The following is a 24,004-nucleotide window of genomic DNA, read 5'->3' on the forward strand; positions in this document are numbered from 1 at the left end:
AGTGGTGAGCTATAGTTGGTGATGAAGTAGACTATGAAGAGGTAAGCAAGAAAATCAGTGAAGAAGTTGAGGACCTAGCCAAGACACCATCCCCACTACCACCAGTCGAACCTTATGTTCCTCCCATTCCTTTTTCTCAAAGGCTTAAGCAGAATAAAATTGATCAATAGTTTGAGAAATTTTTGAAAGTGTTTAGGCAGCTTCACATTAATATTCCTTTTGCAGACGCCTTAGCACAAATTCCTGCATATAAAATTTTTTTAAAGAAGATCATGTCTAAGAAGAGGAAATTGGAAGATTTCGAGACCATTGCCTTGACGGAGGAATGCAGTGCCATTATCCAGAATAAGCTTCCACCAATGCTAAGAGATCCAGGAAGTTTTTCTATTCCTTGTACTATAGGTGATGTTGATTTTTCTAGAGCTTTGTGTGATTTAGGTGCTAGTGTTTCACTAATGCCTTTATCTGTATCTAGGAAGCTTGGATTGAAGGAGTTGAAGCCTACTACCATCTCTTTGCAGCTAGCTGATCGATCGGTCAAATATTCTTTGGGTGTTCTTGAGAATGTGCTGATCAAGGTAAAGAAGTTTATCATTCCAGTTGATTTTATTGTTTTGGAGATGGAAGAAGACATCGAGATCCCTATCATTTTAGGCTGGCCCTTTCTAGCCACAGCTGGAGCTATTATAGATATTAAGAATGGTAGGTTGACTTTGAAGGTTGGTGAAGAAGAGGTAGAGTTTAATTTATTTGAAGCTACTAAATATCCTTCTTTTACTGATCATATTTTTCGAGTTGATATTGTAGATGAGTCGACCAGAGAAGTTTTTAGGGCTGAAAATACTAAAGAACCTCTTGAGACTTGTTTAGTGAGTGTAGTGGCAAGTAAAGATGATAATCTAGATGTTCCTAAAGTGGCGTGTGCATTAGAGGCTACATGTCCTAAGCCAAAGAAGAGAGGTATTTATTTTGAGGATATCGGCAAAGGTAAGCCACCCCCTCCCCCTTCTAATGTGCAAGCACCAGTTCTGGAGTTGAAGCCATTACCCTCACATCTCAGGTATGCATTTTTAGGTGAAAATAATACTTTGCCTATGATTGTGAGTGCTTCTTTGTCTGATGAGCAACTTGACAAACTGATATGTATTTTGAGATTGAGAAAAAAAGCCATAGGATGGACTATATCAAACCTTAGAGGAATTAGCCGTTCATTGTGTATGCATAGAATTTTAATGGAGGATAACCATAAACCTATTGTTGAAAATCAAAGATGGTTAAATCCTATCATGAAAGAAGTAGTTAGGGCTGAAGTTCTTAAATGGTTAGAGGCAGGGATTATTTATCCTATATCTGATAGTTCATGGATTAGTCCAGTGTAGGTAGTACCTAAAAAGGGTGGGATGACTGTGGTGCATAATGAAAATAATGAATTAATTTCCACTAGGACAGTAACTGGGTGGAGAGTCTGCATAGATTATAGGAAACTTAATAGTGTTACCCGTAAGGATCATTTTTCTTTACCTTTTCTTGATCAGGTGCTTGAGAGACTTGCTGGGTATGCGTATTACTATTTTTTAGATGGTTATTCAGGGTATAACCAAATTTCTATATCCCCCGAAGATCAAGAAAAGACCATCTTTACTTGTCCTTATGGTACTTTTGCATTCCGTAGGATGCCCTTTGGTTTGTGTAATGCACCTGCTACATTCCAACATTGCATGATGGCTATTTTCTCTGATTTTGTTGAAATGATCATGGAGGTTTTTATGGATGATTTGTCTATTTTTGGATCTTCTTTTGATAGTTTAGATAACTTATCTCAAATTTTGCAATGCTGTGAGGAGACCAATTTGGTCTTGAATTGGAACAAATGTCATTTTATGGTGCAGGAAGGTATTGTTTTAGGCCACAAAATTTAAGCAAGAGGCCTTGAGGTGGACCGAGCAAAAATAGAAATTATTGAAAAATTGCCACTACCTACAAATGTTAAGGAAGTTAGAAGTTTTCTTGGTCACACAGGATTTTACCGACGTTTTATTAAGGATTTCTCTAAAATTTCTAAACCTCTTTGTAATCTATTAAATAAGGATGTTGTGTTTGATTTTGATAAGGACTGTTTGAATGCTTTTAACAGGTTGAAGCAAGAGTTGGTGTCAGCACCAATTATGGTAGCCCCAGATTGGAGTTTGCCTTTTGAGCTAATGTGTGAGGCTAGTGATTTCGCTTTCGGCGTTGTTCTTGACCAGAGAAAAGACAGAAAGTTGCATGTTATATATTATGCTAGTAGAGTTTTAAATAATGCACAGTTGAATTATGCAACTACTGAAAAAGAATTGCTTGCTGTTGTGTTTGCTTTTGACAAGTTTCGATCTTATCTTGTAGGTTCCAAGGTGATCGTATATACGGACCATTCAGCAATCAAGTACTTGCTGGAAAAGAAAGATGCCAAACCGATCTTGATTCGGTAGGTGCTGTTGCTTCAAGAATTTGAACTTGAGATTCGAGACAAGAGAGGCATGGAGAATGTGATGACAGATCACTTGTCTAGATTAGAGGGGCAGTCAAGAGCAGATGAGGTGCCTATTAATGAAAGCTTTCCAGATGAGCAGTTGTTGGCAGTTTCAGTCATCCCCTGGTATGCTGATTTGGTGAACTATTTGGTGAGTGGCATTGTTCCCCCTGATTTGAGCTATCATCAGAAGAAAAAGTTTTTGTGGGATGTGAAGCATTATTTTTGGGAAGAACCGCTACTCTATAAACACTGTGCAGATGGGATGATTAGAAGATGTGTGCCCCAAGATGAGATGCAGGATATACTTGACCATTGCCATTCCTTGGAGTGTGGTGGACATTTCAGTACCTCTAAGACAGTTGCAAAGGTATGGCAGTCTGGTTTTTACTGGCCGACCATGTATCAAGATACTAGACAATATGTGAGCATATGTAATAGATGTCAGAGGATTGGCAACATTTTAAAAAAGAATGAGATGCCCTTGACCAATATCCTGGAGGTTGAATTGTTTGATTTATGGGAAATTGATTTCATGGGGCCCATTTCCTTCTTCCTTCAATAATCAGTACATTCTGGTGGCAGTGGATTATGTGTCTAAATGGGTTGAAGCTACTGCAACTCAGACTAATAACTCTCGGATGGTGATGAGATTTGTGAAGAAAAATATTTTTTCAAGATTTGGTGTGCTAAGAGCTATTATTAGTGATGAAGGCTCCCATTTTTGTAATCGGTCATTTGAGGCTTTGTTGATGAAATATGGGGTTACTCATAAGGTGGCTGTTGCCCAGATAGACAACCCAAGAGGGGGGGGTGAATTGGGTTTTAAATTAATTTGGATAATTAAAACGTTATGGATGATTAATTAAAAACTATTGCAAGTTATTTAATTAATGCTAAGTGCTGTGAGTGATGTGAGAGGAAGAAGAGAAGAGACAATCCAATGCAAACACAGAGTTTTATAGTGGTTCGGAGCTACCCCTTGCTCCTACGTCCACTCCCCAAGTCTCTCTTGGGAATTCACTATAACCTCCTTGGATTACAGCCGGTTGTTTTGCAAGCTCACAACCAAACTTGTTGTTTTACGAGCTCACAACGAACTCGGTCGGTTTTTCCAGGCTCACCGACTAGAACCAACCGATTGTTTTCACGGGCTCACAATCCAACCCAGTTGGTTTTCCCAAAGGCTCACCAACCACAACCTTACAATGATTGTTTTCCGGGTTCACAATCAACCCGGTTGGTTTTCCCCAAAGGCTCACCAACCACAATCTTACAACGTTGGTTTTTCCCTTTGGCTCACCAACAAACCTTAACCCCTTGATTCAATCCCTTGATTGAATCAAGTTACAAGATATTAGAACAAGAGTTTAAATCAAATACAAGCTTCTCAAATAAGCAAATATAGCAAATGTAAATAAGTAAAGAAAAGAGAAGAAGCCCTCAAACTAATTTGTAGATGGAGGAACTCGGCTTCTTCTTCACTTGCCCCCTCTTCTGATTTTGCACGAAGTAGAGGATCTCCGAGGCAGCACACGGATGGAGAGGAAGCTTTGGGATTCACTTGGATGCTCTTCTTCTCTCTATTTTACTTTGAATGGCCCTTTTGTGCTTATGGAAGATTTTCCTTGTAATCTCTTTCAAATCTCTTCCCTAAATGTTTTCTCCCACTTCCATACCTTCTCCCCTAGCTCTTCTCTTGATTTTATAGCTTTAGAGGGAGTCCCAACAAAAATCTAGCCATTAGAGACAAAAATAGAGCCGTTGGAATCAAGAAAAAAACTAGCCGTTACTCTGCTTTTTCTGGCCGTTCTGCACACTCTGCGCAGCCTGACAATATGACCGTTGGTGGGTTGGAGTCGACTCGCGCGATCAAGAGTCGACTCGGCTGTAGCAGGAGTCGACTCACGCTTTTCCGGAGTCGACTCGGCAACTGTTCCAAATTTGAATTAAAGTTGCAGTCTTGACTGGGAGTCGACTCGTCTTGACCTGGAGTCGACTCGCCAACTTCTGGAGCTGACGTGGCAATTTTGGAGTCGGCTCATCCACTGAAGTCCGTGGATCCAAATTTGAATTTTGTCCACTCGAGTCGACTCGACTGTCCTGGGAGTCGACTCGAATCTCAGAGCCCGAACTCCCGATTCTCTGTCTTTTGGCTCATCCAGTCTTGGAGTCGACTCGAACTTCCTTGGAGTCGACTCGGCTCTCAGTTTCCGAAAGTTGGTCTTCTGCCTTTTGACGTGAAGCTTGTCTCGGAGTCAACTCGAGCTGTCTGTGAGTCGACTCGAATCTCAGAGGCAGTAACATGGTCTTCTGTCTGTTGATGGTCGCTCAGTCTCGGAGTCGACTCGCGTACTGCGGGAGTCGACTCGAATCTCAGAGTCCGAAGATCGTTCTCTGACTTTTTCTTTGTGTTTCTCTTGGAGTCGACTCTTACTACCCTGGAGTCGACTCGTTGAACATTGGAGTCGACTCGCGCACTTCGGGAGTCGACTCGTTGACAGTTTCTGAGTTGAAGCTTTCTGTCCTTCTGTCTGTTCTCAGTCGGAGTCGACTCGTACTGATCTGGAGTCGACTCGAGCTCGTGCCAGTGAGCTTGATACGCTTGGAGTCGACTCGTGATACTCGGGAGTCGACTCGAGTCTCAGACATTGGTTCATGCAGACTTCTTAACTTATCCAAAATACTATGAACCAAGTCTAGAAACACTTGGACAGGATTTTCACTGAAACACTCAATTGAATTCATTAGTAATCACAAGATATACTCAAATGCTTTGAGCTCATCAAAATCAAATGGGGTTTTAATCAACCACTCCACAATCTCCCCCTTTTTGATGATGACAAAACTTTGAGTATATGTAAAGTGAATTGCTCATAAAACAATGAAGTAAAATCCATAAATGAATTCAAATGTCTGATAATTTAATTTATCCAAGTTTGAAAGGAGTGAAACATTAAATTTCGGAGTTAAAGCTCCCCCTTTCATTTGGAATTATATAAGCCTTCATATTATGCAATCAATTGTTCGGCTTATATGTCATTAATGATTTAGCTTGATTAAAATTCAGATTCTCCCCCTCAACATATGCATTCAACTATGTTTTGATTCTCTGAATTTCCTTTTAATGCTTTGAAGTTTTTGAACTGAATTTTATCTTTTTAGAGGGAAAATCTGTCAATTTGTTCTTGAGTAGGATTCAGCTAATCTCCGAATATCCCTTGAATAGATTCTGGAGATTACTCCATTAGGAGCCCCAAAAGAGAGATAATGAGCCTCGAGGTACCGAATCCACTTAGAACAAATTTGTGTGTGTTATTAAGAGTTTATCTTTTTATTTATTTCCATTGATTTCTTTTACATATTTTTTCATATTTCTCCCCTTTTTACATATTTTATACATATTTCTCCCCCTTTTTGTCATCATACCAAAAAGGAGGTAATCACACACAATCAATGGCACAACCAATCATCAAATGGCACATAATTGAAGATAAAATATCTACTCATTGTATTGATATGAATGTGAATACATGTGAGAATACAATAAGTAAAGCAAAGCAAGACAAAACACAACTCAAACACATCTATGTCCTCCTCGAGGATGAAGCTCCCCTTCTCGAGGATGCATCTCCTCCTCTGGAGGGTGTGGCTCCTCCTCTCGAGGATGTGGCGCCTCCTCTGGAGGATGGTGCTCCTCCTCTCAATCGGCTCTGCTCCATGAGGAGGGTGACTGCATCTGTCACATGTCCGAGCTGCGTGATAATAGACGTGGTGGCTCTGCTATGTGTAGTGGAGAGCTCTGTCACCGACGCCTGAAGTCCAGTTACCGATGTCTGTAGTGCGTCCAGCTTGTCGATGAGTACATTCGACAAGCGCTCGGCCCCCTCGGTGGTGGTGTGCATGTCACGACCTATCTCCTCTCGCATCTGTCGAGTGGAGCTCGTGACCTCACTCATGCTATGGAACTGGGCCTGGACCAAACTCCGGATATTGTAGATCTCTTCCCGTACATGAGCCGTCATGTCAGTCACGGCTGTCAAGGAAGGGACCAGGGCAGAGGAAGTGGGCGCAGAAGAGGGAGCAGGCACCGAGCCGCGGATCTCCCGAAGCAGCTCGTCCTTCAGATCTCGGACGATCTCCTGCCGCAGCTCCCGGAGCTGCTCTGTATCAATACGGACCTCCATAGATGGTGGAACTGAGGAGGAAGGTCCGGCAGAGGTGGTAGGAGCAGGAGGAGTGGATGGGAGGTCTGGATGGTCTGGAAGGTCTGGGTAGTCTGAATCTGGCTCAGGACTGGGTGATGGTCTGGTGGTCTGAGCAGTGAGAGTGGACTTCCTAACCCAGATCCCTTCTTTCTTCCGAAACCCCATCCTGTGCATAGTCCCCATACATAAGCGATCAGTCCATCGCAAGGCACGAGAGGGTTCCCTCTCAGGAATGGGAATCTCGTACTGCCTAAAAAGAAGAGTGAATAACATCCCGTATGGGAGTGAGAGCCTAGGTCTATCTAGGGGCTCACACATATACCTATAAATGAGCTTTGGGAAGTTGATCGGGGTGTCCTGAAGGATATAAGACATAATAGCTAAGTCCCTCTCATTCACAAAATCAAATCTCCCTGTCTTAGGGAAGATGGACCTGGACAGAATGCTCAAAAGGATTCTCATTTCAATAGGAAGTGAGCTAGCAGATACCTCATCTAGGGGGGACTGAGGTGGATGCCCTAAGACGACCGTAAGGGCCGCAACTCTATCCTCAGGGTGTGCGGGAGCCACCCCTACTAATGGAAGGTGAAGGATATGGGCAATGAGGTCCTCTGTGACACGCAACGGGACACCTACTACCGTGCCCTCGATACCTCCATCTCTCCGATGGACGGTACTGTAAAACTCTTGAACTAGGCCAGGATAGGTGGGAAGGTCCAAGGTGAGGAAGTACTCTAGGCCCTGGGCTCTAAGCCTATCGCCTATGGTGAACCCCTCCCGGGAGAGATAGTCGAAATCGACAAACCTCCCGGAGGTGACGGCCTTCCCGGCCAACGGCCTAACGAGATCCACCCTAGGCGGGGAACGATCCGGAGGTGGTTGCCTCGCGGGATCGTGCCGCGCCTTGGAGCGCCGCTCGGGACCGGCCTCGGGACGGGACCTCTTCCTAACGACGGTCTTACGAGGCATCTTGACCTAAACGGGAAGAAAAATACCTAGAGGACGGTGAAGGGTCGACGGAGGAAGCTTGGGACGGACCGGAGACGACCTAGGAACGGACGAAAACCCTAAGAACCGGTGAAAAATCGACGGAAAAAGGGTTGGAGACGATCGGGGACGACCTAGGAGTCGGCTCTAGGGCTTTTTGAACAGTGGCGGCTTGAGAGAAAAGTGTTTTCGAAACGACAAATCTAGGGTTAAAAAGTCGGATCCCGACTGCGAGTCGACTCCCCTGAGTCGCGAGTCGACTCGACCTCGAGTCGACTCCAGAATATGCGCGAGTCGACTCTCCTTATGCGCCTGTAGACTTCGAGTCGACTCCCGACAATGTGCGAGTCGACTCCCCCTCAGCTGCCATCTTTGCGAGTCGACTCCCGCAAATGCGCGAGTCGACTCCCCCTTAGGAGCCGGCTCTGAAACTTACTCGAGTCGTCTCTAACCTTGGCACGCACCTAAAAGTCATGCTATAACCGTGCCAAATGAGGGAAAATCACCTAATTGGGATCTGATTTGATGATCATTGAATGTAAACTCTATTTTAACCGTATTCTAATCATCAAAATCAATTAATCTAGTGGAAACTCCCACTAGGATGGATCAATCACTCCAATCCCCTCCTAAGCACGCTAAACCTCTCTTCACTTAGGGGTTTTGTAAAAATATCTGCTAATTGATTATCAGTGCAAACAAATTAGAGTGACACATCACCATTCAATACATGATCTCTTATGAAGTGATGTCTTATCTCAATGTGTTTAGTTCTTGAATATTGAATTGGATTTTTAGTTAGATTTATGGCACTTGTATTATCACAATTAATGGGAATTTTATCTTGTTTAATGCCATAATCTTCTAATTGTTGTTTAATCCACAAGATTTGAGCACAACAACTCCCGGCTGCCACATATTCAGCTTCTGCAGTGGATAATGCAACCGAGTTTTGTTTCTTGCTAAACCATGAGATTAGGTTTTCTCCTAGAAACTGACACGACCCGCTGGTACTTTTTCTATCAAGCTTACATCCAGCGAAGTCTGAATCTGTGTACCCTATTAAGTTTAGGCTAGATTCTTTAGAGTACCATAGCCCTGTGTTCTTAGTTCCTATTAAGTATTTAAAAATTCTCTTAACTGCAGCTAGGTGTGATTCTTTAGGATTAGCCTGATATCTAGCACACATGCAAACACTAAACATAATATCAGGTCTACTTGCAGTAAGATATAGTAAAGATCCTATCATACCTCTATAAAGTTTTTGATCTACAGATTTACCTGATTCATCTTGATCTAATTTGCATGATGAGCTCATGGGGGTGCTGATTGATTTGTTTCCTTCCATATCAAACTTCTTGAGCATCTCCTTGACATATTTTGCTTGATTGATAAAGATGCCTCCTTCAGATTGTTTGATTTGAAGCCCGAGGAAGTAGTTCAGCTCTCCCATCATGCTCATCTCAAACTCACTCTGCATCAAATCAGCAAACTCTTCGCAGAGGCGATTGTTAGTAGCACCGAAAATGATATCATCAACATAAATCTGTACTAATAGCATCTCCTTATTTTGCTTTTTCAGAAATAATGTTGTGTCTACATTTCCCCTAGAGAATTCATGTTCTAATAGGAATTTACTAAGTCTCTCATACCATGCTCTAGGTGCTTGTTTTAATCCATAAAGTGCTTTGTTCAGTTTATACACATGATTAGGGTATTGATGATTTTCAAAACCAGGAGGTTGTTCTACATACACTTCCTCATTAATATACCCATTTAAAAATGCACTTTTTACATCCATTTGAAATAGTTTGAAATCCTTAGAGCATGCATATGCTAATAATAGTCTAATAGCCTCAAGTCTAGCTACGGGAGCAAAGGTTTCATCAAAATCTATGCCTTCTTCTTGATTATAACCCTTTGCCACTAGTCTAGCCTTATTCCTTATAACAATTCTATTTTCATCTAGCTTATTTTTATATATCCATTTTGTACCTATAATTGGATATTTAGAAGGTCTCTCTACTAGATCCCACACTTTGTTTCTAGTAAATTGGTTTAGTTCTTCTTGCATTGCATTTATCCAATTTACATCATTTTCGGCTTCTTCTATATGTTTGGGCTCAAAGTGTGAAACAAAAGCTAGATGGTTATTTAGATTTCTAAGTGAAGCTCTAGTCCTAACCGGTTGAGATGGATCATCTAGAATGAGTTCCTTAGGATGCCCGTGAGCATACCTCCAAGCTTTTGTTAGCCCATGATCCACAATAGCCTCTTGGCTTGATGATTCTCCTTCAATCAACTTTTGATTATCATCTTGTAATCCCATCTCATCTATCTTTTCCTCAAGTATTTCAACATCATCATCAAAATTAACTTTCTTACTAGAGGAGATGTCACTAGAGTCATCAAATACTACATGTATAGATTCTTCTATGACTAAGGTTCTTTTATTAAATACTCTATAGGCTTTACTAGTTGTAGAATAACCTAAGAATATTCCTTCATCCGATTTAGAGTCAAATTTACCTAGATTATCTTTCCCATTATTATGAACAAAACACCTACATCCAAAAACATGAAAGTAATTAACTTTTGGTTTTCTGTTTTTCCAAAGTTCATAAGGTGTTTTCTTTATAATGGGTCTTAACAAAACTCTATTTAATATATGGCAAGAAGTATTAATGGCTTCTCCCCAAAAGTACTTAGGGAGGTTACTTTCACATAACATAGTTCTAGCCATTTCTTCTAGTGTTCTATTTTTCCTTTCCACAACTCCATTTTGTTGTGGTGTCCTAGGTGCTGAAAAATTATGGGTTATCCCCTTTTTACTACAAAACTCCTCTAATGACTGATTTTCGAATTCGGTACCATGGTCACTTCTAATAGCTATTACTGAGTTATCTCTAGCATTGGTTACTTCTTTATGGAATTTCTTAAAGACAGAAAATGCTTGATCCTTATGTGCTAGGAACATGACCCATGTGTACCTAGAATAATCATCTACAATGACTAGACCATATTTATTTCCACCTAGGCTTGTTGTTCTAGTTGGATCGAATAGATCCATGTGTAATAATTCTAGAGGTCTAGAAGTAGAGACACATTTTATGGATTTAAATGAGTTCCTAGATTGTTTGCCAAATTGACATGCTTCACATATTTTGTTCTTTTCAAATTTTAATTTTGGCAAACCTATCATGGAGTCTCTTTTAACTAGTTTAGTTATTGTGTCCATGCTTGCATGACCTAACTTACGGTGCCATAACCAACTAGCATCATTATCTCTAGTTTCATTTACAACTAGACATTGGTTATGTTTTGCAAGATCTTCTAGGTCTACAACATATACATTTCCACGTCTAATTCCTTTAAAAACTAAACTATTATCATTAGGATTTGTTATAATGCATAGTGATGGTTTAAACATAACATCATATCCTATATCACATAATTGACTAATACTTAACAAGTTATGCTTAAGACCATCAACATATCTAACATTATCTATAAAAGTAGAAGGGGTGATTTGAACTTTACCAATACCAATGATATGACCTTGGTTGTTGTCTCCAAAAGTCACAACACCTCCCTTCTTAGCTTCAAGGGTGAAAAATTGATCTTTATCACCCGTCATGTGCCTTGAGCAGCCACTATCCAAATACCAGCGGTTTTTGTTGACCTTGGCTGCAAGACACTCCTACACAAGCAAATCATGTCATCTTAGGTACCCAAGTTTTCTTGGGTCCTTCATGGTTAGTCAAGTTGGTTCCTTTTGGAACCCATACCCTTTTAATTTTTCTTTTTGTTTTACTTTTCCTATAGTCACATGCATTTGCCTTATGTCCTATAGTTCCACAACAAAAGCAGGTTATTTTCTTAGTTTTAGTTTCTCCAGCTTTAACAAAGAAGTTACTAAGAAGTTTTTGTTTATTTCTTGGTTTATACCCTAAACCCGCTTTATTAAATACTGCTCGTTGACTATTTAGTATCATATTTAACTTTTCAGAACTATACGTAAACTTTTCAACTAAAGGTTTGTATTTTCCAAGTTCTTTAGTTAATGTTTGATTTTCTGCTTTTAAATCATTTAGTTCTTTCGTGAGATCCTTGTTTAAGATTTGTTTATGGTTTTTAAGTTCTGAAAGTTCCTTAGTTAGTTTTTCATTATCTTTTGTTAAGTTGTTAGTCTTCTTAATTAAGAGTTGATTGCTTGTCTTAAGTTCTAGATTTTCTTTGGTAAGATTATCTTTATCCTTAATTAATGAATCATGTTTATGAATGTAAGTTTGGTTAGTTACTTTTAGTTCTCTGTTTTTATCATTTATATTCTTATATTCAATCATTAATTCATTAAACGCATCATAAAGTTCATCAAATGTAAAATCAAAATGCGTATCGGAAGTTACCTCGTTTTCGTTGGCCATGAAGCAGAAATTGGCCTTCTCTTCTTGTTCTTCATCCGATGATGAAGATGATGCGTCGGAGTCCGATAGGGTGGTGACAAGGGCTTTCTTCTTCTTCTTGTACTTGCTGCCCTTCTTTAGTAAGGGACACTCAGCTCTGATGTGTCCCGGCTTTTTGCACTCATAGCACCAAATCCCCTCATTTTCTCTTTCCTTACCTTTGTCCTTGCGGTAGGAATTTGAGGGGCCTCTCCTTTGATGATAGGACTTCTTGTGGTTGATAAATTTCTTGAACTTGCGCACAAGAAGTGCCTCACCACCATCTTCCTCATCTTCTTCTTCTTCACTACTGCTACTGCAAGATAAATCTTTGTTAGATGAAGTAGACTTTAAAGCTATTACCTTTTTCTTATGGGAGGACTCTTCCTCGTTGTGTTGTTTCATGGTGAGCTCGTGCGTCATAAGGGATCCAAGAAGCTCCTCAAGTGGTAGCTTGTTCAAGTCCTTGGCTTCTTGGATTGCCGTCACTTTAGCTTCCCATGACCTTGGTAGACACCGAAGGATTTTCCTGACAAGCTCACTGTTAGTATAGTTCTTGCCAAGGCTTTTTAGGGCATTGACAATATCAGTAAACCTAGTGAACATGCATGTGATTGTTTCATTTGAATCCATTTTAAATAGTTCATATTTATGAACCAAGATGTTTATTTTGGATTCCTTAACTTGATTCGTTCCCTCATGGGTCACTTCAAGTCTGTCCCAAATTTCTTTTGCAGAATTACAAGTTGAAACCCTATTGAATTCATTACGGTCTAAGGCACAATAAAACACATTCATAGCTTTAGAGTTTAATTGTGCCTTCCTCATGTCATGTTCATCCCAATCCGTTTCTAGTTTGGGTACCTTGACATCATCTACATATATGGATGGGATGTATGGGTCATTCACTACAATGGTCCACATCTCATAGTCTTGGGCTTGGATGAATATTCTCATCCTAGCCTTCCAGTATGAGTAGTCGGATCCATTAAAGAAAGGAGGTCTTTGGGTGGACTGACCCTCAATGTGAGAAGATCCAAATGGGGTTGTCATTTTTGATCTTTTAACTCTTGAGTGGAAGAGTTTTTGGCTCTGATACCACTTGTTGCCCAGATAGACAACCCAAGAGGGAGGGGTGAATTGGGTTTTAAATTAATTTGGATAATTAAAACATTATGGATGATTAATTAAAAACTATTGCAAGTTATTTAATTAATGCTAAGTGCTGTGAGTGATGTGAGAGGAAGAAGAGAAGAGACAATCCAATGCAAACACAGAGTTTTATAGTGGTTCGGAGCTACCCCTTGCTCCTACGTCCACTCCCCAAGTCTCTCTTGGGAATTCACTATAACCCCCTTGGATTACAGCCGGTTGTTTTGCAAGCTCACAACCAAACTTGTTGTTTTACGAGCTCACAACGAACTCGGTCGGTTTTCCCAGGCTCACCGACTAGAACCAACCGATTGTTTTCACGGGCTCACAATCCAACCTAGTTGGTTTTCCCAAAGGCTCACCAACCACAACCTTACAATGATTGTTTTCCGGGTTCACAATCAACCCGGTTGGTTTTCCCCAAAGGCTCACCAACCACAACCTTACAACGTTGGTTTTTCCCTTTGGCTCACCAACAAACCTTAACCCCTTGATTCAATCCCTTGATTGAATCAAGTTACAAGATATTAGAACAAGAGTTTAAATCAAATACAAGCTTCTCAAATAAGCAAATATAGCAAATGTAAATAAGTAAAGAAAAGAGAAGAAGCCCTCAAACTAATTTGTAGATGGAGGAACTCGGCTTCTTCTTCACTTGCCCCCTCTTCTGATTTTGCACGAAGTAGAGGATCTCCGAGGCAGCACACGGATGGAGAGGAAGCTTTGGGATTCACTTGGATGCTCTTCTTCTCTCTATTTTACTTTGAATGGCCCTTTTGTGCTTATGGAAGATTTTCCTTGTAATCTCTTTCAAATCTCTTCCCTAAATGTTTTCTCCCACTTCCATACCTTCTCCCCTAGCTCTTCTCTTGATTTTATAGCTTTAGAGGGAGTCCCAACAAAAATCTAGCCGTTAGAGACAAAAATAGAGCCGTTGGAATCAAGAAAAAAACTAGCCGTTACTCTGCTTTTTCTGGCCGTTCTGCACACTCTGCGCAGCCTGACAATATGACCGTTGGTGGGTTGGAGTCGACTCGCGCGATCAGGAGTCGACTCGGCTGTAGCAGGAGTCGACTCACGCTTTTCCGGAGTCGACTCGGCAACTGTTCCAAATTTGAATTAAAGTTGCAGTCTTGACTGGGAGTCGACTCGTCTTGACCTGGAGTCGACTCGCCAACTTTTGGAGCTGACGTGGCAATTTTGGAGTCGGCTCATCCACTGAAGTCCGTGGATCCAAATTTGAATTTTGTCCACTCGAGTCGACTCGACTGTCCTGGGAGTCGACTCGAATCTCAGAGCCCGAACTCCCGATTCTCTGTCTTTTGGCTCATCCAGTCTTGGAGTCGACTCGAACTTCCTTGGAGTCGACTCGGCTCTCAGTTTCCGAAAGTTGGTCTTCTGCCTTTTGACGTGAAGCTTGTCTCGGAGTCGACTCGAGCTGTCTGTGAGTCGACTCGAATCTCAGAGGCAGTAACATAGTCTTCTGTCTGTTGATGGTCGCTCAGTCTCGGAGTCGACTCGCGTACTGCGGGAGTCGACTCGAATCTCAGAGTCCGAAGATCGTTCTCTGACTTTTTCTTTGTGTTTCTCTTGGAGTCGACTCTTACTACCCTGGAGTCGACTCGTTGAACATTGGAGTCGACTCACGCACTTCGGGAGTCGACTCGTTGACAGTTTCTGAGTTGAAGCTTTCTGTCCTTCTGTCTGTTCTCAGTCGGAGTCGACTCGTACTGATCTGGAGTCGACTCGAGCTCGTGCCAGTGAGCTTGATACGCTTGGAGTCGACTCGTGATACTCGGGAGTCGACTCGAGTCTCAGACATTGGTTCATGCAGACTTCTTAACTTATCCAAAATACTATGAACCAAGTCTAGAAACACTTGGACAGGATTTTCACTGAAACACTCAATTGAATTCATTAGTAATCACAAGATATACTCAAATGCTTTGAGCTCATCAAAATCAAATGGGGTTTTAATCAATCACTCCACAGTGGCCCTTGCCTATCATCCCCAAACAAATGGGCAAGTGGAACTTGCAAATAGAGAATTGAAGCAAATTTTGGAGAAAATTGTGAGCAGTACAAGAAAGGATTGGGCGAATAAGTTAGATGATGCACATTGGGCCTATAGGATAGTTTTCAAGACACCTTTGGGTATGTCTCCTTACAGACTTGTCTTTGGAAAGTCTTGTCACTTACCAGTGGAATTGGAACACAGGGCCTATTGGGCAATCAAGGAGTTGAACATGGACTTGAAAGCTGCGGGAGAAAAAAAATTGTTACAGATGAGTGAGTTGGAGGAGTTTAGGTTGGATGCTTATGAAAATACACGGATTTACAAGGAAAAGATAAAGCATTGGTATGATAAACATCTTCAGATTAGAAACTTCGAAATTGGGCAGCAAGTATTACTCTTCAACTCAAGACTTAAGTTATTTCCAGGCAAGCTTCATTCTAGGTGGTCTGGCCCATTCACGGTAACGAAAGTGTATCCATATGGTGCTGTTGAGGTGCGTAGTGAGGTCACTGGTGCATTTAAGGTTAATGGGCAGCATTTGAAGCCTTATCTTTCTAGTAATGCGGTTCCTAAAGGAGTGATTTACTCTTTGAAGAATCCTACCTATGGTTGATGGTGTGGAAGTCAAGCTAATGATTGTAAACAAGCGCTTCTTGGGAGGCAACCCAACCACAAAAAAAAAAAAAATTCCTTTCTTTTGTCTTTTATTATATGTTTTAATTGTTGTTTTTGTTTAAGTCTTTGAATAATTATTATTGTGACCCCTTTCTTTTTGGTTGTGCTGTGTAGGTGCAGAAAAATCAAGCAAGAAGCTAGTTCGTGTTCAATTCAGTCGGACATTCATTGTGTTCAGCCTTGCTAAAAGGGGAGTATTAGTCTTCCATTTTTCTTTGCTTTCACATTGAGCACAATGTGAAAATTAAGTTTGGAGGAGTGGATATTTGATTATGCTGAATGCTGGTGCAAGTTATGTTTGTTTGAGAAAGAAATTTTTTTCGAAATTCTGGTTTGTTCGCTTTCATGCAAGTTAATTGGTGATCATATTCATGTCTTCCAAACCAAATTTTTATGTGAAAGATTAGGAGAAATGAACATGCATTTGCACTTGTGTGAGACTTATCTAGGATCAACATTGCACTTTTGGGTTCTTTATTGTGTTTAAGCATTGAATTTTGATTTAGGATAGGCAATATCTTATAAAGCAAGAGTAAGCATATTTGTTTTCCTTTGGGATTATTGAAGTACATCTTTCCTTGCAAAGTTGTATGAGTTGTGTGTTTATGCATAAAAGATGAGTGTGATGCTTTTTTTGTGATTATCCCCTTTGATCTAGTCCTAAACGGGGTTTAAGTAAATAGAGTGATAATGATTAGACAGTCGAATAAATAAATGTGTACAAAGTTCTATCTACTCCAATGTTTTGAGTTGCTTAGTAACTAGGGGTATTCATCACCAATGTTTACTTTTACGTCAAACGGCAACTTGAAATATGAGTATGCAAAAGCACTTTAAGTGTGTGACTTGTTGAGTAACCAGGTGCATCCATCACAAATGCTTGTATTCGCGTCAAAAGGCAAGTGACAACTTAAAGATAGAATAATTGGTAAAAAAAAAACTCTCTAGTTTGCTACCTTGTTTGTAGTAGTGAGAAGGGGTGATTGCAGGTTGAGTTGTTACATGATTCAATTGTGTTGGTCGCATGATAAATATGATTGAGTTTGGAATTATATATGGATATTTGATCTAGAGAATGTGAGTATGCTTAGTTTTCCTTTATTTGCTATTGTTTATGTACTAAGTTGAATATTTGATGTTTGCATGATAGGTCCTTTGGGTGGGATGAGTTGAGCCTGACTATGGTTATTGTCCTTTGTTTTTATGGTTTTTCTTTTGCTTGAGGACAAGCAAACATTCAAGTTTGGGGGTATTTGATGTGGAAATTTATTTCACACATTTTCTTAGTCTTAATTATTTTGTTTTAGAGTGTTTTGTATGTTCTTAGCTCATTTGTTTAGAATTTAGGTGTCTTATACATTTATTTAATTTTTGAAAATTCTTGGTATTTTGCAGGTGTTTAATTATTGAATTCGGTTGAAATTGGGTTGGTCTAGTCAACCCAGAATACTGTTCGGTTTTTGGGTTCTAACTGGAGTTACAGACATCCGTTTTATATGTTGTTTGGGTTAATGGAAAGATAAGACGTAGACCTAAAACTTTTATGAAGATCACAAAACTAAGTTCTGCCTTTTTGAAGTCCAAAACTTAGCCGAAACGGAGAAGTCCGAATCTGTCCAGAATTTTACTGCGGCCCAAACCCTGTTTCGGTTTTCAGCTTGTATCTGGAGTTATATAAGTCAGAATAATGCAAACCCAGGTGCGTTGGAAAGCTGAGAACAAGATATAAAAGTTTCATGAAGGGTCGAACTCCAAAGTATATATTTTTGATACTCTAAATCCAGCTAGGTGTCGAGTCTAAAAATCAGCCTAGAATTCTGGATTTCAGCTAGCAGATAGGGAGGAAATCTATTTTAAAATTCAAAAAAAGAAAATTCCAAGAAGAGGAGGCGGGCCAGCAGATACGAAGAGGAGGACAAGTAGATTAAAAAAAATGCAGAAAATCTAAAATTCCAAGAGGAGGAAAAGCTAGAAATTCCGAGAGGAAGAAAAAGCTAGAATTCTGAGAGAAAGAACGGAACGAAGAATTTTTGCAAATACAGAGTTCTTTTCCTTTCTCTTATATATATTTTATTATTTTTTTATTTGCTGAATTGTTATTAAGAATGTTGAATGCAAATTTATGTTTGAGAAATAATTGGATTGATTTATTAGTTATGATTTGCTAGTTTTCTTATCCTAGGGCTAGGACATAGTCATTGAATTTTTGATATGAATTGAGTATGGTTGTATTGAATATTTTTTGTTAATTGCAATTTGATGATTTCGCTTTTCATTCTTGCAATTTATTGGCTATGAATTGTATGCTTAAGATGTTGAATGAAGTAACGAAAGTTGAAGTTCAATATTAGTTGGTGAATTTATCAAACATTGGTGGTGTAGTTTAGAAATAAATGCACACCCTTGTGACCTACAATCAAGAATTTCACAGATCATAATGAATTTATATTAATTTCTATGATCACGAAAGTAGACATAGGATTAATATAGGTATAGATGTTATGCCTTGAAAGAGGATATCACATAAAAAAAGAAATTTGGTCATTGTAATTAGCAGAATATTAACAATCAGATTTAAATTCATTGAAGGAATTCAATTGATGAAATCCAAGCCCTAGGAACCTTTCATATTTGATTTTTCAGGTCATGAAATTGCAGTCAATCACATCAATTTAGGATCGTCTAAATAATATAGAAAATTTATAAATTGGTACTTGAATCACCTTCTTGTGGAAACGATACTCTTTTTGCCCTATTCTACTTGTCATGACCCATGCACTTGTGGTAGAGTCTAGGGACTATCAAGTTTTTAGCACCGTTGCTGGGGAGGATTGTTTTTAATATCAAAACAAATAATTTTCTGCATTAATTTAGACTATTTTGTTCTTTTTGTTAATTTATAATTTTTATATTTAGTGTATGAAATGAAACTGTGAGCTAATTGTGCCTTTTGATCCAGAAATTGAGAGAACCCTACGAGCATTAAGGAAACAATAAAGATTAGAGCTAAAGCAAAAACAAGCAGTAGCGATGGCAGATAACCAAGATAACCAGAATAAAAGGTTGTTGAGTGACTATACCGTGCTGAATGTCAATGGTGCTCAACTCAGTATTGTGAGACCTACAGTCAATGCTAATAATTTTGAGATTAAGCCTGGTCTCATCAAGATGGTGCAGCAGGAGCAGTTTGGTGGAGGACCTGCTGAGGATCCACATGCACACCTTGCCAATTTCTTGGAGATTTGTGATACAATCAAGATGAATGGAGTTAGTGATGATGCTATTCGACTCTGACTTTTTCCATTTTCTCTAAAGGATAAAGCCAAGGTCTGGTTGAATTCCAAAGCGCCTAACTCTTTCACCACCTAGAATGCCTTGTCACAAGCTTTTCTAAGTAAGTATTTTCCCCCAGGTAAGACCGCCAAACTTAGAAATGATATTACCAGTTTTGCTCAGTTTGATGGTGAATCTTTGTATGAAGCCTGGGAGAGGTTTAAGGATTTGCAGAGGAAGTGTCCACATCATGGTCTTCCTGATTGGCTGATTGTACAGACTTTCTATAATGGATTAACACATTCAATCAGAATTACCATAGATGCAGCTGCAGGAGGTACTTTAATGAGTAAGTCAACAGAAGAGGCATATGAGTTGTTAGAAGAAATGGCCTCTGACAATTATCAGTGGTCTAATGAAAGAGGTATGCCTAAGAAAGTTCCAGGTATGTATGATGTAGATGGCATAAACATGTTGAATGGCAAGGTTGATTCTCTAGTAAAAATGTTTGGTAAGCTGGGTAATGTGAATTCCGTTTCTAGTCCTGTATTAAGTTGTGATTGCTGCGGAGGAGCTCACATGAGTTCTGATTGTATGCAGGTTCAATTTGTGTCTAATTATAACAGGCAGCAGCAGCAGAACAACCCTTATTCCAACACATACAATCCAGGCTAGAAGAATCATCCCAACTTTTCATGGAAAGATCAAGGTAACCAAGTGTCACGCCCCGAACCCAGCACCCGGGTCCGGTACGCGACCGGCCGCATGAGCCCTAGAGCAGTGCCCTAAAGATCATGCAAGGCCTATGATTAACAAGAATTCCAATAAATCCACAACTAATTTAGAAATTCAAATAGACAAATCCGACATGTCCAAATAAACAAATTAGTTCAATTACGAGCTCTTCAAATGTTCATCGACATCAAAGAAGGATAAACAACTAACTAATGACTCTGGTGCTCGCACTCTGCGCCCATCCCATCCAAAACTATGCAACCTGCAACTCTGATAAAGAAAAAGAAGAAAAGGGGGTGAGCTTTACAGCCCAGTAAGAATCCCTACACATCCATACCAACACAATAATAATATGAATTTGAAAGCCACGACAAATTGATGCACATTTCATGAAATCATAAACCGGCTATCAAAAGACTCAAATAATCAATACAAGTATGTACGTCAAATATCAATGAAAGTCCAACCACGCAAGAATGATATAGCATACGATAGCTCATAAATCTTCATTAATGTTTTCAATGCTTTTTCTTTCCATTCTATATTAACTTGATCCGGATCAGTTATCTTTCCGACTTTGGGCTACATCCCGGTCACGTTTCCGGCCCGTGACGGGGCAATCGATAGTATCACATTTTCAGCCTGTGATGGGGCAATCGATAGTATCACATTTCCAGCCTGTGACGGGGCAATCGATAGTATCACATTTCCAGCCTGTGACGGGGCAATCGATGGTATCACATTTCCAGCCTGTGACGGGGCAATCGATAATATCACATTTCCAGCCTGTGATGGGGCAATCAATAATAACGAGATAAGCCCAAAGTCCCTGTTCATTTAATCAATTCACAAACACACATCCATTCCCTTTTCCACTTTATTTCCGGCCTAGACTAACCATGGTCACGTTTCCGGCCCGTGACAGGGCAATCGCTAAAACATGGTTAGTCCATACCACCACATCCATAAATTCAATTATGCAGGTATAAGTTATACACATACAAGCATCCATCACACTACCAACCACAAGCCAACACGATCAAAATATAATTAAATATAAAACTATTTTGCTTTGTCTGGATCATAGCATATCAAACATATATAGTGCAAAAATATGTATATCATGTAGGATTGGCGTACAAGGATTCTTACAGAAATTGTAGACAGACTCAAATACAGATCTGGATCACAACCTACGAGCTGGGGTGCTGAGTCCCCTGATCAAAATCTCCTGGCACCGCTGACTCTTCCCCTACAACATCAATTATAAATCACAAACTAAATTATTTAATATTAAAATATTCTGAACTATAATTCTCATCTGTTATGGGGTCCATCATCAGGTCTCCAAATATCTCAATCCCTCCAGATCTAGGACAGTCGGGGTGGCCTGACTCCCACCTTGCACCATCGGCCTATGTCGTCGCCAGCCGTGGCCGCAGCCATGCCGGCGACGATGGCCGGTCCCGATGAAGAGACCAACATAAAGGGATGATTCCTCTCTCTTCATGGTTGGGAATACATCTCCCTCCCTCAAATCCTTTTTGATCCAAGGGCAACAACCATGGTGGCTGTGCCCTCTCCTTCCCCAACCCGACAACACCACTGGCCGAACCATCGCCGGCCGCCATTGTTGCAGCCGCCGGCGATGGTGACCGGCCAAGGGAAGAAGAGAAGAGGCTTTTCCTCTTTCTTCTCCAAGAACCGGCAACCCTCCTTCCTTCCTTCCCCCTCCCCCATCATCCACGGAAGACCCGCACGGATCCTCGCAGCCACCGTGATGGTGGCTCGGCCCCCACCCGACGGCACCCAGCTGCCGTCGTCGCCGCCGGTGGCCAACCGACGAGAGGAAGAGGAGGAGAGGATGGGATCCCGAGGAAGAAGACCTCGGATCCACCCTCCCTCATCACATACACAGCCTAGAAAACCCTCTCTGACCCTCACACACCCGACCAACCCCGCCGCCATGGATCCCGGCCAACCCGGCGGCCGGCGGCGGCCAAAAACCGGAAAGAAGGGGCCGAAACAGGGGTACCCTGTTTCGGACCCTTTTTCCGGCGATCCGCCGGCCAAAATCCCATCCACACGACCCAAAAACCAAGCAAATGATACGCAAGGGAAAGATCCATGCTTACCTCAGTCTGATGAGTGCTCCGGCGGCCTTTCCGGCGAGGAATCGGAGGAAGAAATCCGTGGCGAGCTCAAACACGGATCCGAGAGCTCTTCACTTGGTTTGTGAGGAGTCTTCACCGAAGCGCGGCCGGCCGGATCCCCTCTCCGGCGCTCGTCTTCTCTCCGGCGAGTCGCCTCTCCAAGCCGCCGCCGCCGTCCCCCCTCCCTTTACCCTCTTCTTCCACGATCGTGCCCTAGGCACGATCGTGATAAGGGGGATGGGCCCGGTCTTTTCGGGCCGGCCCATCCGCCTCTTTCCTTTTTTTTTTTTTTTTGTTTTCGGGTATTACATACTCTCCCCCTTAAAAAAAATTTCGTCCTCAAAATTAACTTACTTAAAGCCTCAAACTTTAAAAATATGCATCCATTATATCATCCCCGAGATCTCAAATAGTCTCCCTCTTGGAGTACCTACTCACAAGATTTTGACATACAAAAATCACAGCATCTCAAAACTTGATCCTTTTTATTTACCACACATAGTAAGTTCTTTTGATCTCCTTCAAAAGAATTCCAAACTCCCAACCTTAGATTAAAATGCCATAATTATATCCCAAGAAATTAATTTCTCTTGATTCTACACAGAGATCATAATTGGCTTGACAGCAATAGGAGAAATCTTTAGTATCAAATGCTCTTAATATTCTATAATCATTTTTCTTTTCTTTCTCCCACATCATTCCAACAAATAAGAGATCCATAGAATCAACAACATTCTCCTGAAACTAACTCAAGTATTTCATCATAATGCCTTTTAGATCAAATATTAATGATCTTAACCAGTTTCAAAATAAGTCAAACCACCACACTTCCGCTGCGCACTCTGATCTAACTCATCAAATTCTCTAAAGTCACAAAATGATTTCTGTCCAAAGTATCACTTTGCATCGAGACTAACAAAATCCAAATTTTAAATTTTCAAGTAGAACTAGAGCAAAACCTCTAGATCTTTTTGTTCTCGATTTATATAGAGTATACTTACCATAACTAATTTCCAATTCTTTAGTCAAGTTTAAGGTCACTACATGATCTCCACAACCTTTTTAGAACCCAAAATATCTAAGTTTAATTTAAAGGGGTAATTCTTGTATTCCCTTTGCAATATAATTAGAAAAGCTACATTGATTTTCCTTCCAAAAAAAGATTTACTTCAAATTCAATGGGTTAGAAGTCATTGAGCCAATATTACTATGAATAGAATTAACTCCATTATCCTCCAAATCTTTCTTCACTAAGATTCTTAATGTTTAACATCAATGCTACATGTGATAACTCATATAAGCATCTCAAAATCGAAATCTCTACTCAATATTGTATTTTACAAAGATTTCTGGTTAGATCATAAATCTAGACTTGCGTTAAAGTTAACACATCCAATAGTCTCCAACAATTATAAGAAAATTTCAGTAGCCCAATCCAAATATATGAATTCAATAATTAGAATTCCCCCATCAATATGCCAACTCAATAGCCTCAAAATAAAATCAAATATATCAATAAAAAAAATAGACCTATTTGTAATATCCAAACATGCCAATACCACATACATATTCAACTTTGAAGAACATTCCTTTCAATATTATGAAATCTTCTTAGCTCACTTCAATACTATGGAAGATCTACGTACAAATCCCACTCTAATAATTAGCAGCAAAACCAAAAGTACGATCATATCAAAACCCATATCAAATTTGAACTTGCAGGTCATTTAAATAATATCCGAATATGGTATAACTGATATGCCATTGTGGACCTTCCTACACTTATCTTAGGTCAAACCTCTCTTATCATGATCAAAGATAATTTATACTTTTCTTCCACACTCATCGAA

The 24,004-nt window shown here is 40.3% G+C and overlaps 1 protein-coding gene and 1 non-coding gene across 2 annotated transcripts; one reads left to right on the plus strand and one right to left on the minus strand.

The window, feature by feature from the left end:
* Positions 1-19,023: 19,023 nt before the first annotated feature.
* On the plus strand, positions 19,024-19,941 carry LOC120106625. Its single transcript, XM_039119612.1, has 2 exons — positions 19,024-19,264; positions 19,406-19,941. The coding sequence occupies exons 1-2, from the start codon at positions 19,024-19,026 to the stop codon at positions 19,939-19,941; spliced, it is 777 nt and encodes a 258-aa protein (XP_038975540.1).
* Positions 19,417-19,523, minus strand: LOC120106626. Its single transcript, XR_005508727.1, has one exon. It is a non-coding gene; the product is annotated as a small nucleolar RNA R71 (small nucleolar RNA).
* Positions 19,942-24,004: the final 4,063 nt, after the last annotated feature.

Source organism: Phoenix dactylifera, unplaced genomic scaffold (assembly GCF_009389715.1).
Source record: "Phoenix dactylifera cultivar Barhee BC4 unplaced genomic scaffold, palm_55x_up_171113_PBpolish2nd_filt_p 000584F, whole genome shotgun sequence".
NCBI classification, from domain to species: domain Eukaryota; kingdom Viridiplantae; phylum Streptophyta; class Magnoliopsida; order Arecales; family Arecaceae; genus Phoenix; species Phoenix dactylifera.

Coding starts and splice junctions, on each gene's coding strand:
- LOC120106625 (XM_039119612.1), top strand. CDS start 19,024: ATGGCAGATAACCAAGATAACCAGAATAAAAGGTTGTTGAGTGACTAT. Junction 19,265..19,405: donor AATCAAGATGAATGGAGTTA/GTGATGATGCTA, acceptor ATTTTCCCCCAG/GTAAGACCGCCAAACTTAGA.